This window comes from Vulpes lagopus, chromosome 21 (assembly GCF_018345385.1).
Source record: "Vulpes lagopus strain Blue_001 chromosome 21, ASM1834538v1, whole genome shotgun sequence".
Taxonomy (NCBI): Eukaryota; Metazoa; Chordata; class Mammalia; order Carnivora; family Canidae; genus Vulpes; species Vulpes lagopus.
In genome coordinates, this window is record NC_054844.1 from 27,429,897 (window position 1) to 27,445,504 (window position 15,608).

The 15,608-nt window shown below is 42.3% G+C and overlaps 1 protein-coding gene and 1 long non-coding RNA gene across 4 annotated transcripts in view; one reads left to right on the forward strand and one right to left on the reverse strand.

Moving 5' to 3' along the window:
• TMTC1 (transmembrane O-mannosyltransferase targeting cadherins 1) overlaps nucleotides 1–8,322 on the reverse strand; it is a 265,261-nt gene extending 256,939 nt beyond the window's left edge. For all 3 annotated transcript variants that reach the window (XM_041735889.1, XM_041735890.1, XM_041735888.1), the window contains exon 1: nucleotides 7,848–8,322. In XM_041735889.1, coding sequence (XP_041591823.1) covers nucleotides 7,848–8,149 — 302 coding nt within the window. In that variant the 5' untranslated portion in view covers nucleotides 8,150–8,322. The remainder of the gene's footprint in view (nucleotides 1–7,847) is intronic.
• Nucleotides 8,323–8,528: 206 nt separating this feature from the next.
• LOC121479642 lies at nucleotides 8,529–14,951 on the forward strand. Its single transcript, XR_005984787.1, has 3 exons — nucleotides 8,529–8,900; nucleotides 10,446–10,688; nucleotides 14,823–14,951. It is a non-coding gene; the product is annotated as an uncharacterized LOC121479642 (long non-coding RNA).
• Nucleotides 14,952–15,608: the final 657 nt, after the last annotated feature.

Sequence of the window (15,608 nt, forward strand, 5' to 3'; positions counted from 1 at the left end):
TCCCAAGACCTCAGGCTCAAGACATGAGGCAAAGGCAGATGCTCAATCACTGAGCCACCCAGGTGCTCCTAAAAATTAGGTTTGAGGGGTGCCTGAGTGGCTCGGTTGGTTAAGCACCAGATTCTTGATTTGGGTTTGGATCATGATCTCATGGGTCAGGGGATCAAGCCCTTGTGGGACTCCACACTCAGAGGGGAGTCTGCTTGCAGATTCTCTCCCCCTGCCCCTTCTCCCACTCTCATGTGCACCTGGTTCTTGCTCTCAATCTCTCTCTCTTTCAAATACATAAATAAATTGTTTAAAAACAAACAACCTAGGTATGAGTTTTGCCCTGGGAAAGACAAGCTACAGAACAGGAGAAAATATGTGCCAATTACATAGCTGACAAAGGACTTATACCCACAATATATAAAGAAATCTCAAAGTTCAACACAAAAAATAAAAATTAAAAATTAAAATAAAACTCTACTTAGGAAATGGACAAGAGATACAAAGAGACATTTTAGCAAAGATGATATACACAGGGCAGATAAGCACATGAGTATATTTAACACCATCAGCCATTAGGGAAATGCAAATTAAAATCACAATGAGATATCACTGTACACCTATCAGAATGGCTACAATAAAAGACAGTGACAATGTCAAATGCTGGTGAGGAAGCAAAATAACTATATTACTCATACATGGTATGAAAAGCTCTGGAAAACTATCACTTTCTTTAAAAAAACTAAATACACAACCACCATGTGACCCAGCAACTGCAATCCTGGACATTTATCCCCAAGAAATAAAACTTATGTTTACATAAAAACCTATAAATGAATGTTTATAGCATTTTTGTTTGTAATAGCCCAAAACTGGAAACAACTCAGATGTCCTTGAACAGGTGAATGACAACCCTGGGCTACCCACACAACGGAATACTACTCAGCAATAGAAGGAATGAACTACAGATATGCAACAAATCTGAATAAACTCCAGAGTATTGTGCTAAATGCAAAAAAAAAGCCAATCTCAATAGGTTACATACCATGTGATTCCACATATAGCACTCTCAAAATGATGAAATTATAGACATGGAGAACAGATTAGTGGTGATTATGGAGCAGAGTGGGGTGGTACAGATTAAGGGGTTGTTATGAATTAAGTGTTTATAGCGATGTTAAAGAAGCAGGAAGGATCCTTGTGATGAAACTGTTCCGTGTCTTGACTGTGATGCTAACCTTGTAAATCTACATGTGACATCTGCATAGAACTAAATACACACTTAACAAAAATACAAAGAATACATGTAAAAAGTAAAATCTAAGTAAATGCTGTGGATAGTATTAATGTCAACTTCCTGGTTGTGATATTATACTATACTTATGAAAAGCTTTAATATTGGAGGAAAATCTCTATATTATCATTTACAACTGCATGGAAATGTACAGTTATCTCACAATGAAAAGGGTTTTTTTTTTTAAATGCCAAAGACAATATATAAAAAGAAAACTATAGGCCAACATTCATGATAAACACAGATGCAAAAGTCCTCAACAAAATACTAGCAAACTGAATTCAACAGTACGTTAAAGGAACATCCACAATGCTTGCTTCAGCAGTACATATACTAAAGGAACATCCACCATAACCAACTGGGTTTTATCCCTGGAATTCAAGAATGGTTCGACATGCACGATTTACCTAACATTATATGCCACATGAACAAAATGGAAGGTAAAAATTACATGATCATGTCTAGGATGCAAGAGAAGCATCTGACAATATCCTTCGTGGTAAAAACTCAAAAACGAGGTTTAGAAAGAATTTACCTCAACATAATAAAGAACCCACACGAAAAGCCCACAATTAACATTATACTCGATGGTGAAAAACTGAAAGCTTTTTCCCTAAGTCAAGAACAAGACAAGAATGCCCACTCTTGCACTTCTATTCAGCTTAGTACTGGAAGTCTGACCCAGGGCAATCAGCCAAGTAAAAAAATAAAAGGCATTTACATTGAAAAAAAAGAAATAAAAGCATCTGTTTGCAGATGACACTGCTCTTTTATGTTAGAGGACCCTAAAGACTTCAAAAAAAAAAAAAAACCTGTTAGTATATTCAAATTCAGTAAAGTTACATGATACAAATCAATACACAAAAACCAGCTGCAAATGTATCAACTATATTTCAATAAAAAAAATCAGCTGCATTTTAAAAAATATTTTGTGTATTTATTTATTTATGAGAGACACAGAGAGAGGCAGAGACACAGGCAGAGGGAGAAGCAGGCTCCATGCAGGGAGCCTGATGCGAGACTCCATCGGGGACTCCAGGATCACACCCTGAGCTGAAGACCTGAGCTGAAGACCGATGCCCAACTGCTGCACCACCCAAGTGTCCCTCAGTTGCATTTCTGTACACTAATAATAAACTATCCAAAATTAAGAAAACAATCCCATCTACAATAGCATCAAAAAGAATAAAATACTTAGGAATAAACTTAACCAAAGAGGTGTATAATTAAAACTATAAATCACTGACAAAAGAAATTAAAGAAGACACAAATAAAAAGACATCCCAAGTTTATGGATCAGGAGACTTACTATTATTAAAATGTACTATTCAAAGACATCTATAGAGTCTTGTATTCGTTATCAATATCTCAATTATTTTTTTTACTGAAATAGAAAAAAATCATAAAATTCATTTGAAACTACCAAAAACTCTAAATATACAAAGCAATTTTGAGAAAGAACAAAGCTGGAAGCATCACACTTCCTGATTTCAAATTATATTGCAAAGCTATAGTAATTAAAACACTATGGTACTAGAATAAAAACAAACATACTAACCAATGGGAAAGAATAGAGAGGCCAAAATTTCCCTACACATATATGGTCAAATGATCTTCAACATAAAGGCCAAGTATACACAACAGGGAAAAGATGGTCTCAACAGTTTGGGAAAATAACCACATACAAAAGAATTAACCTGGACCCTTATCTTACACTGTACACAAAAATCTACTTAAAATGATAACAATTTAAATGTAAGACCTGAAACTGTAAAACTTCCAGAAGAAAAATAGGGGAGGGGCGCCTGAGTAGCTCAGTCAGGCAAGCGTCATCCTTCGGCTCAAGTCATGGTCCAGGGATAGAGCCACATTGGGCTCCCTGCTCAGCGAGGAGCCTACTTCTCCCTCTCCCTCTGCCTGCTACTCCCTCTGCTTGTGCTCTCTCTCTCTCTCTGTCAAATAAATAAATAAAATCTTTTTTTAAAAAATGGAAAAGAAAAAAGAAAAGCAAGTGAAAAACTTTATGAAGTTAGACTTAGCAATGATTTTTTAAAATATGACACCAAGAGTACAAACAATAAAAACAAAATTGGGTAACTGAGACAATATCAAACTAAAAACCTCTGCACAGCAAAGGAAGTAATCAACAGAGTGAAAAGGCAACCTATGGAATAGAAGAAAGTATTTGCAAAGCCTGTATGTGATGTGTTACTAATATCCAAAATACACACGAAACTCCTACAACTCAAGGTAAAAAAAAAAAAAAAAAAAGAACAGATGAAAAAATGGGCAAAGGACTTGAGCAGACATTTCTCCAATAAAGACTCAGCCATCAAAAGGAATGAAATCTTGCCATTTGTGACAACATGGATGGACCTAGAGACTTAGTATTATGGACTTAGTATTATGCTAAGTGAAAGAAGTCAGAGAAAGATGAATACCATATGAGTTCATTTATATGTGGAATTTAAAAAACAAAACAACCAAACAGAACAAAGCAGAAACTGAATCACAGATACAGGAAATGAATAATTGGTAATTAGTTCCAGGGGGTGGGGGTAGAGTGAGCAAAATAGGTGAAAGGCATTAAGTACAAACTTCCAGTTATAAAATAAGTAAATCATGGAGATGTAATGTACAGCCTAGGGAATATAGTCAATCATATTGTAACAAATTTTTATAGTGACGGATGGTAACTAGACTTATAGTGGGAACCATTTTATAATTTATAAAAACACCAAATCACTATGGTATACATCTGAAACTAACAGGATACTGTATGTCAATTATACTTTAAAAAAAAAGAGACATACAAATGGCCAATAGGCACATGAAAAGATGCTTAACATCACTAATCACCAGAGAAATGCAAAGCAAAACCTCAATGAGCTATCACCTCTGTCACACCAATTAAGCTGGTTTTTATGGAAAATAATAATAATAATAACAAGTGTTGGCAAGGATGTGAAAAACCAGAACCATTAGACACTATCCGTGGGGATGTAAAAAGTACAGCCTCTATGGAGAACAGTATGGAGGTTCCTCAAAAAGTTAAAAATACAATTACCTTATAATCCAAATCAGGATCTTGAAGAGATATATGCACTGCCAAGTTCACTGCAGCAATATTCACAGTAACTAAGACATGAACACAACCTAACTGCCTATGATCAGATGAAGGGATTAAGAAAAGCAGTATATAGGGGATCCCTGGGTGGCGCAGCAGTTTGGCGCCTGCCTTTGGCCCAGGGCGCGATCCTGGAGACCCGGGATCGAATCCCACGTCGGGCTCCCGGTGCATGGAGCCTGCTTCTCCCTCTGCCTATGTCTCTGCCTCTCTCTCTCTCTCTCTCTCTCTCTCTCTCTGTGACTATCATAAGTAAATAAAAATTAAAAAAAAAAAAAGAAAAAAAAATAAGAAAAGCAGTATATACATCCAACGAAGTAGTATTCAGCCTTAAAAAAGGAAATCCTGTCATATACAACATGGATGGAGGTAGAGGACATTATGCTAAGTGAAACAAGCCAGTCACAGGACAAATACTGCATGATTATACTTAGATAATGTATCTAAAATAGTCAAATTCATAGAAACAGAATGGAATGACAGCTGTCAAGGGCAGCGGGAAGGGGAGCCCAGAGCGTTGCTGTCCAGCAGGTATATGGTTCCAATTACACAAGAGGAATGAGCGCCACAGATCTGCTGCTGTACAACATTTTGCCTGCAGTTAATAATATTTTATTGTGCTCTTAAGATTTTTAAGTGGCAAATCTCATGTTAAGTGTTCTTACCACAATAAAAATAATTTAAAATGATCTTGAATTCTCAGATTTGTTTTTAAGATTTTATTTATTTATTCATGAGAGACACTGAGAGAGAGAGAGAGAGAGAGAGAGAGGCAGAGACACAGGCAGAGGGAGAAGCAGGCTCCATGCAGGGAGCCCGATGTGGGACTCGATCCCGGGTCTCCAGGATCACACCCTGGGCCGAAGGCAGTGCTAAACCGCTGAGCCACCCAGGGATCCCTAAATTCTCAGATTTTTTTTATTCAAACAAGCCTAGCTTAAGATATACTTAGAAGTGTATATATATATTTAAAAGGCTATTTTAACTTTATTTTCACCAACTACCTAAAATAAAAATCATAATGACATATTCTATGTAAGGTGCCTAGGCCAATGTTTGGTTCACACTGAGTAGTTACTAAACGTGGTTTTCTGTCCTTCCTTGCAACATCTTTAGAGTTGTGTGGGTCTAACATCAGTGCCGTCCCTTATACGTGCCCCTCTTCATGCTGCTGCACAAGAAGACCCAGTGTGGAGAAAGCTTCCAGGTCTTATTTTAATCCACACCTGTGAACCCAGAAACATGAGCTTTTTCTTTCTGAAGCGATACCTCCCCCTTTCCAATTAGTGTTGCTCTCTAGATTTGCAACTCAATCCGCTCAAAAAAAAATAAATTATCTTACATTTATCTTACATAGCCAGTGAGATAAGATGTACAAAGAGAAAAAAAAAGATATACAAAGAGCAATAGTTTTAGACACCAATCTGCATTTTGTAACCAATGAGTACACAGTGAGCAGTTGGCCCCTCCCTGCAACTCTCCTTCCCCCTTCCCCCCTTACCCTAAATCCTTGCTAACATGCTTGCATCATTGTCTACGTCCTTCCCCATTCCTCTCTTTTCTCTCCCTGCCATCTCCAGCATGAATGAAAAAAACATTTTAGAAAGTGAAGAAGTGAAAACATCTTCCCCACCTTCCACCAAGTGGGCACAGGCATTTGGCCCTGGCTTTAAAAAAATAAAATAAAAAAGATGTATTTATTTGACAGAGAGAGCAGGAGCTCACAAGCAGGGGGAGCCAAAGAGGGAGAGGGAGAAGCAGCCCTTGGGGGAGCAGAGAGCCCGATGCGATGCGGGGCTCCATCCCAGGATCCTGGGATCATGACCTGAGCTGAAGGCAGCCGCTTAACTGACTGAGCCACCCATCCAGGCGCCCTGGCCCTGACCTTTTAAAATGGAAAATGCTCACATCCACTTGGTCTCCACGGCTGTTACAAGCCAAGCACAGCTCATGCTGTGAGCTTCCACACCTGAAACGAACCATCTTCCCTCACTGTAAAAAATGATTAAGCAGATCAATCTAGAAGACGAACATATATATTTGTACCATCTGAGATTTTAAAAAACATTTGGAAAACTGAGAAACTCCGTCATTAGCTGAGGTTATCTTTCAGCCAAAAAAACCAAAACCACTTTCCAAAGAGACAAATGTTTCTAAAATACTCTCTTCAGAGTCAAATGTGCAATTTCCTCGCCCTCTTTTAAAACACTGAATTTTCAGTGGAAGAATTAAGTCAAAAGCCCATGAATTACCGCCAACTGCTGGGGTTTCCTTTCCTAAGCCATCACAGCCACCTGTCAAGAAACCTTGGCCTCCTGGCCAGAGGCGAGCTTTTCAAGCTGCCTATCCCGTCTCGAATGACCATCACCATAAAGACGGGTTCATATTACACCCACTGCAAAAGGCTTAAAATACGGATGATACTGAACCAGTATTATTTCAAGTTTCTGTCCGGCGCACTGTAAGCTTTAATGCTGAGCCAAATTACAAGGGGTTGAGTCAGGCTCGCGGTGTAGACGACCGCGCTCGGGCAAAGCCCCTCCTCTCCTCCTCTTCCGCGTGAAGCAAGCCCTCGTTTAAATTCAAGAAAATACTCCACCCTACAAAAACCTGGCGTTCGCTCGGTTCCCTTTACACTTTATTCACACCAGAAATGCTGAATCATGACTCTGAGGGTTGTAAAACAAAAACTATTTCGACTGGGGCACCAGGATCCGCGGAGGATCCCACGCTTCTGCATTCCTTTGCTTTGCATCTTTTAAAATCGACATCGCGAGCCCCTCCGCAGACCTGCAGACTGGAAAGGCTCGGGGAGCAGCCGAAGGGTGCAGGTCGGGGGGGGGGGTAGTGGGGGGGGGATGCGCTCCCTCCGCGCCGCCTCCCCAAAACCCGGGAGCCCCGGCAGCGCAGGGCTCTCGCCTCCGGTCCCCCCGATCGCGACCCCACAGGGGGCTCATCCTCTCGCCCCCAGCAAGGCTGCCCTAAAGCCTTCGGGAAACCCCCAACTTGGAAGCATCCTCACCGCAGCCTCGCGTCCGGGACTCCGGCGCCCGCACCTCGCGCCTGGCCGGCCCGGGCATCTCGGGCATCTCGGGCATCTCGGGGCATCTCGGGGCGCGCGGGCATCTCCCCCCGGCCCGGCCTCGCTCCAGAGCGCGGCCCGCCCGCAGCGCGGACTCCTGACAAAGTGGATCCCAACTCGCAGCCCGCGCCCCGCCAGCCGCCCCGGGCGCCCGGGGACCCCGAGCAGCGCGGCGGGGACGGCGGCAGCGGCAGAGGGAGGCGCGGAGGCGCACCGGCCGCAGGAGGAGAAACGAGCGCCCCCCCCCCCCCCGCAGCCGGTCCCGCAACTTCTCCCCTCGCTCGGGCCGGGGGCCGGGGGCCGCGGGGGCCGGGGGCGGTGGGAAACGGCGGCCGAGCGCGGGGCGACCGACTCACTTGAAGGTGAGGACGCAGAGCGGCCGGTAGGACTTGTGGCTGGTGTTCTCGGCCATGCCCTTGCCCCAGAAGTCGTTGCTGAAGATGCTCCAGCGGAGCGGGGCGCCGGGCCGCACGTCGGGGTTGTTCACGATCGCCCACACGTCGTCGTGCACGAACTCGCCCCGCAGCGAGCGGCCGTAGCACAGGCAGCTCGCCCCGGCCAGCAGCGCCGCGGCCCCGGCCCGCGCCAGCCCGCAGCCCCGCCGCCGGGAGGGCGCCCGGTCCCCGCCGCCGCCGCGCGCACAGCCGGTCACCACCATCGTGCCGCCGCCGCCGCCGCCGCTGCCCTGGCCGCTCCCGGGCGCCTGGCATCCTCCCCGGGGGGGGGCCCGGGCATGGTGCGGCGGCTCTGCACCCGCCGCCGGCGCCCCGCGCTCCGCCGCCGCCTGCGCCGCCGAGTTGGCCCAGCCGCGAATAAACAGCCGCCCCCCGCCCCCCGCCTCCTCCCCTCGCCTCCCGCCGCCTCCCCCCGCCTCCCCGGCCGCCGCCGCCGCCGCCTCCGCCCCACTGCGCATGCCCCGCTCGCTCCCGCCTCCGCCCGCCCCGCTCCATCCCCGGACCGGGGCCGCCCGGGCGGCGCGCAGGTGGAGCGGGGCCGCGGCGCGGGGTGCCCGGGAGGCGGACTCGGGGCCCCGGGGTCCCGCCTGGCGCCCCCCCGCCCCGCTCGTCCGCGGGCGCCCCGGGCCCGGGCAGGGCGGGCCGAGCAGGTGCGCACCCCACGCGCGCCCGCGGAGAGCGGCGGCCGCGTCCCGGGAAGTCCCGCTTGCAGCCCGCGGCCCCCGCCCGCCCCTCCCCGGGCCCTGCAGCCTGGGCGTGGGGGCGCCGCGGGGGACCGTCCCGGCTCCGCCCCGGGTCTCCGCCCGCCCTGCCCTGAGCGCCCCTTGCTCTGCGCGCACCTCGCGGACGGCCCGGGGTCGGGGTCGGGGTCGGGGTCGGGGTCGGGGCTGCGCCCTGGGCTGGCTCCTCAAACGTTTCTTCTCGTCGTTTGAAACTCTTAAGACGATCCAGAAGGTGCTGAGCAAATTACTTTTTTCTTCCCACCTAAATGGATCACTTGGGTCTGATTATTATTTCCTGGGCTGTGGGCATGTTTGAACTGTTCCTGCTAAGTCAATACCACTTGGGGAAAAAAGAAGAAAGAGTGAAAGAGAGAGAAAGAAATAAGGGGAGAGAGAGCGAGAAAGAGAGAGAGAGGAAATAAGAAAGAAAGAAAAAGAAGGAAAGAAAGAAAGAAAGAAAGAAAGAAAGAAAGAAAGAAAGAAAGAAAGAAAGAAAGAAAGAAAAAGGAAAGAAAGAGGAAGGGAGGGAGAAAGGAAGGAAGGAAAGAAAAACAGAAAGGAGGAGAGAGGGAGGAAAGAAAGAAAGAAGAGGAAGGAAAGAGAAGGAGAAAGGAAGAAAAGAAAGAAAGAAAAAGAGAAAAGAGCAGGGAGGAAGGAAAGAAAGAGGGAAGAAGAGAGGAAGGAAAGAAGAAAGAAAGAAGAAATAAAGAAAGAAGAAGTGGGAGGAAAGAAGAAAAGAGAAAGAAAGAGAGAGAAAAAGAAAAAAATAATCTCCCAATCTCCCCATTTTCCTGAAAAGTTATTTTCTTTTTAAAAAAATACTAATTCTATATGTAAATAAGGTAGGTATCTCAGAATGATGATTACTAGAATTTCTCCAGGTTTGAAAAGTCTGTTAACTCTTTGAGACCCATCGTAAATTTCCATTGCTATGTGTTATTGAAGTTACCTGGAATTTGACACATCCAAAGAAAAACTTAAAATACAAAATTTGCCATATATTCCCATCCTTCGAAGATTCTTAAAAGGTTTCATTGATTTTTTTTTAAAAAAGTAAAATAAAAGGCAGAAATTGTTCTTGTACTGAGCATTCGTGTGACTCTTTAGCACATCAATTTTTTTTTTTTTAAATTTTAAGATGCATCTGAGCATTTGAAAACTCAGTGAATGAAGACAAACGTATTCCAGGTCAAGATGCATTTCATCCACTTCACTTTGCTTTTTGGTGACTTGAAAGTCAGTGACTTGCAAACTGAAACGGAGAAACCCAAGCATCAATGTTTATCCTTACCTCAAAACTTTTTGACCCATGATAGCTTTAATATCCAGCCCCCACACACACCTGAATCTACCATCTTCCCCACAGAACACACTACAGCCTTTCCTCTTTGCCTGCCCCTCACTTTAGTAGAAATATATTAAGAGTATATTTGTGCTACAACGTGCTAAGTACTGGGCTGGATAAACAAAGCAGCCCAAAGTGTGACTGTGTGGGGTGTGTGTGAGGGGTTAACACAATCAATGTCAAACTTTCTAAGTTGACTTCTGACTAGGACAGTGAAATTGCCTTTGCTGAAATGATAGCTTTAATAAGCCAATATATACCAATCCTTACCTATCATCAATAGAGGCTTCCTTGAAACAATGCCTTAATTCCAAAGAATGACTAATAATAGAGTTTTACAGAGACCTTTCTCCCTCCAATTACCCTTAAAGTGCCCAGGTAGGAGTACAGTCCTGCCCATCCTCTTCTTATATGAGTTCTTTTCCTTTTTAGGTGCAGAGTTATCAGAGAAAAGAGGAGAAGGATGAGAGCTGAACTCCAAAAAGACAATGGAGGAGTAAAGGGAAAGAGATAAAGGAAACATCTAAGTAGGATTCCAGGTTTCTGCACTAGATTTCCTTAGGTTTTCCTCTACATTCAGTGGCATTTCCAGCCTATTTAGTTCGGATGATAAATTTGGGATGGATTCACTTTAACATAGTGAGATTCCTTAAAAGTCCTCTCAAGCATGAACCAGTAAGTAAATATTTTTTTTTAATTAAACAATTCCTTTGCAGTCCCATCACTTCCTAGTTCAATATTGTTCTGTGTTACAGGAAAACAGTAGAAAAATGGTGATGTCAGAGATAGGTTTACATTGATATGCCAAGTCCATCATCCCCTCTGCTTCTCTCTTAAGGTATAAAGCACTCATCTTGGCTAATAAAGGGGCCCAAAAGGAAATAAGATTTTATTCCTGTTGCTTAGTCTCTGATTACTTTTAAAGGATTTATAATTAGAGCAATACTACCTAAGACGTTTTTTGTCCACTCAGAGCAATTTAAAACATAAATTATTACAGAAGTGCTTCTCTGAGAGTCATACAGATTAAGTCACTCGTGCAAATTAAAAGGGACCACAGTCCTTAAAGAAATTAGGACACAACTAAAAATAAATCAAGGATAAGTAGGTATTTTAATGAAACAAATTTCAAATTACTGCCCACTGTGCTTTTTCAGCCTAATGTACATCCTGTTCAGGTACACCCTTAATAAAGGAACAAATGCAATGTTACAGAGTCAGAAATAAAAAAAAAAAAAAAGGAATTGATAATATAATTTACATTAAAATAAATTTTTGAAAAAAATAATAAAAATAAATTTTTGTGGTTTAGTTATTTAAGTATTACATGCTCTTGAAGAAAATACAGCAAAATAGGAAGGAAAAAACCAAGAAAATTAAAATATACTTATCCTACCACCTGAGCCTATGGTAGGACAGGCAACATGCACCTTAAGAAGCTGGCCAGCATGAGGCTGGACAAATGTGGGACAGTCTGAGGTGGTGCCCTGTGGTCTGAGAACTGGCTGTGCCCAGGTCTGACCCCGGGCTGCTAGCAATGGCAGTCGCAGAAGCAGCAGCCCCTGGAGAGAGGAAGGGTTCCTCATAGCCATAAACTGGCTTCCACATCTGTCTCCGGGATGTATCTCTGTGAAGTCTGCCCAGAATTAAAATTAAAGAATATCCAAAAAAATTATCTGTGATCCTGCACTTGCTGTCTCTCAGGCAATAAACTTTGTCAGCAAGTTACTACAAGATAAAAGCATATATGTGTACATGAAGATAAAGCATAGCAAGTACTTACTAGACTCCTTCAAAGAGTTTAGAATCTCTGGTTTGAAAGCCGCTGCAGCATTGCAAAGCAAATATCCACAGTCTTAAAAACAGACATTACATTTTAAGATTATTGTATACAAAAGAAAAAAAGGTATTTTTCATACAAATGAAATTTTAATTACCTATATTTTTATTTTTACACTTTAATTATATACAAATGAAAAAGCCATTTTTCTTTTCTTGTACAACCTCCATAATTTATGGGAAATGTCAGGAAGAAAACCCGCTAAAATGCCCTGTATCGATTTACATTTAAAATTAAATTCAGGCTTATAACAAACTAATTTGTATGAAGACTTAAAATTTTTTAGAAAAATTATCCCATCAGAATCATTAGCTCTAGAAGTACTGTGATTTATATTTTGAATAATTTCTCAGAAATTTATCCTAATGTCACATTATATTTTGAATAATTTCTCAGAAATTTATCCTAATGTCACAACCTATAAAATACTCTTTAACAGGGGCACCAGGGTGGCTCAGTGGTTGAGCATAGGCCTTTGGCTCAGGTACTGATCCTGGGGTCCTGGGATTGAGTCCTGTACTGGATTCCCTGCATGGAGCCTGCTTCTCCCTCTGACTATGACTCTGCCTCTCTCTCTCTCTCTCTGTGTCTCTCATGAATAAATAAATAAAATAATAAATCAATAAAACACTCTTTAACAGTTCTAGTACAAGTTGCTTCAACAGAAAAATGCTTCTGAAAATTGAAATGTATTCAGAAAAAGTCCTGATAGCATTTGTTTAACTTCGTAAAAGTCGTAGCATTTGTTTAACTTCATGATATAAATATTTCATGCTACCAACATGACGTCACTGAATGCAGAGATGAGAAGAGAAGCATAGTAGGATAATATACATAATTCTCACCAGACAGATACAGGAGATAGAGATAAGATCAAGAGCATATTGATAGATCTAGTAAAATAATTACAGCATGATGAGTTTTGAACATTTATTATCTTTGTGACTGAATCTATATGTTTATATAACTAAATTTTTTATAACAGTTATGTTTAACAACCAGCTTACAAAACTCCTATATATTTAATAATCAGTTTTTGTGAACTAATATGAATTGACTCTGGCATACTCTCAGATGAAATAGGGTTGGTCATTATTAGTATCATAATTTTGAATTTGAGGCATAAGTATGGGCAGAGGCAAAGGGATGACTATACTTGTGTGGTGAAGAGTTAGCCTTACCTAAAGAGAGTCCTGGCCTTTGCCTTAGCTACTGGGAGATAATCTTTAGGCTCCTGGAATTTCCTGCCTAACAGAATTGTCTTTGTTTGCCTAGGGCTTTGGCCACGGGGCAGTCTAACAATGTAGTTTATGACAGGAACTTTGGGTTACACAGTATCAGCTCTGACTTCTGGGAGATCTGGCCACTAAAGATCTTAGCCTGATCCCTGGGAGGGGTTGACAACAAGGTCAGCCATGTGGACAGTATGTGATGAGCCCCATTGGGTAACAAGTCTGGACACCAAAGGCCCAAGTCAGCTTCCCTGATTGGCAATACTCTGGACATATTATCACACATTAATGCCAGGATGGAGACATGTCCTTGACTTCATGGAGAGAAGACAACAGGCATGCTGTGTTTGGTACTTTCGCCTGGACTCCTTTCTTAGGCACTTCTTTCCTTGGCTGATTTTCATGTGTATCCTTTTTCTGTAATAATCCTTCACTGTGAGTGTAACAGTTTTCAGTGAACTCTATAAATCCTTCCAGAAAATTCTCAAAACAGGGTGGTTGGGGAACGCCCTAAACTTTCAATTGGTGTCAGATGTGGGGGCACTCTTGTGGAGACTGGGCCCAAATGCTCCTTAATGCTATTTTTCTACTTTAAAATTTTTCTGTTTCTTAAAAATCTTTTAAGAAACAGGATAGCTATCCCCCAAGAAGAATGGAAGAAATAATAGGCATCCCCAAAGCTGTTACACTAAATTTTCTTCTTTTTCTCTACTTAAAGTCTTCAGGAAAGGCTACAAAAATAAAGCTAAGCTAAAAGAAAGAAGGAAGGAAGAAAGGAAGGAAGGAAGGAAGGAAGGAAGGAAGGAAGGAAGGAAGGGGAGAGGGAAGGAAGGGGAGAGGGAAGAAAGGGGAGAGGGAAGAAAGGAAAGAGCGTAGGAAAAAAGGAAGATTGGGAGAGAGGTAACAAAAGAAAAAGGAAAATTGTGAAAACGTAGAGCCAGGGGTGCTTGGGTGGCTCATTTGGTTGGGCATTTGCCTTTTACTCTGGTCCATGATCCCAGGGTCCTGAGATCAAGCCCCATGTATGGCTCTCTGCTCAGCAGGGAGTCTGCTTCTTCCTCCCCCTCTGCCTGCCCCTCCTCTGCTTGTGCTCTCTCTGTCAAATAAATAAATTGTCTTAGAAAAGAAAAGGAAAAAAAAGAAAAAAGAAAAAAAAAAACCTAGAGGCACTTCATAAATGCTGCTAGGGAGTTAACTTCGTGAATTCATGTGTAACTATCAGTTTGTAGATGATGAAGCTCAAAACTAATGACTATTTTAGAAAAGAAAGAACAAATAGAAAAATCTGAAAGCTTGGTTGATCTATACAAAATATTTATTAGTCATCAATATTGTTTTATGCCCCACACTGTACAGAAACACTTTGTTTTAATATAGTTAATTTGATGTGTCACATTTATTTATGTTTTATTGAAATATAAAAATTATTTTGCTAAGAAATTCCCCACCTCACAGAAGGTCCTGAGATCCATTCCTTTCCTCAGAAGGTCTGGGGACTGCCAAAATTAGCAGGCTCACGGCATAAAAAACCTAATAAACTACCTGCCAAAAGCCAATGACTTTGCGTGCATCCTACATTATTGAAGTAGTTGGAGAACCTACCATGCCAGTTTTTCTTTGTCAAAAAGTAACGATTGTATCTGGAGATAAATAATTTCCCTTGAGAAATAACACTCTCCCATCTTTTCTCACCATTCTGTTAAGTCTTATTTCTTGGCCTATTTTTCCCTATGTGAGATCATCGAGCGGGATACAAGTGAATCTTTTCAAGTCCTGCTGCAGCTTACAAAAAAAAAGAAGGAAAGAAAGAAAGAAGAAAGAAAGAAAGAAAGAAAGAAAGAAAGAAAGAAAGAAAGAAGAAAGAGAAAGAAAGAAAGAAAGAAAGAAAGAAAGAAAGAAAGAAGAAGAAAGAAAGAAAGAAAGAAGAAGAAAGAAAGAAAGAAAGAAAGAAAGAAAGAAAGAAAGAAAGAAAGAAAAAGAAAATGTCTTTCAGATTGTATTTTTGGTCATGTTTCTATGAATGAGACAGCCAGAAGATTTTTGTGGTGGTGGTGGTGGTGGTGGTGGTGGTAGTGGTAGTTGTATTTAAATAATTTTGGTAGGGACCCCTTGGTGGCTCAGAGGTTGGGCCCCTGCCTTTGGTTCAGAGCATGATCCTGGGGTCTGAGATGAATTCCCACATTGGGCTTCCTTCATGGAGCCTGACTCTCCCTCTGCCTATATCTCTGCCTCTCTGTGTGTGTGTGTGTCTCTCATGAATAAATAAGTAATATCTTCTAAAAAAAAATAAATGAGTATAAATAATTTTGTGTCTTTTTTGCACGTCTTGGATTAGGGCTGAATCTTATGACGTTTCTGGTTAGAAGACAAAGTATAAACAAATTCTTGCTTTACAGTCTGTTTCACATACTCTCTCTCTTTCTCTTCCCATTTGTTCAGTGATTTCATTCTTTCCCTCTAAAGTAGTCTGAAGGATTATCCATTCGACAACCTATTTTAAGAGGATGAGCATTACACCTACCC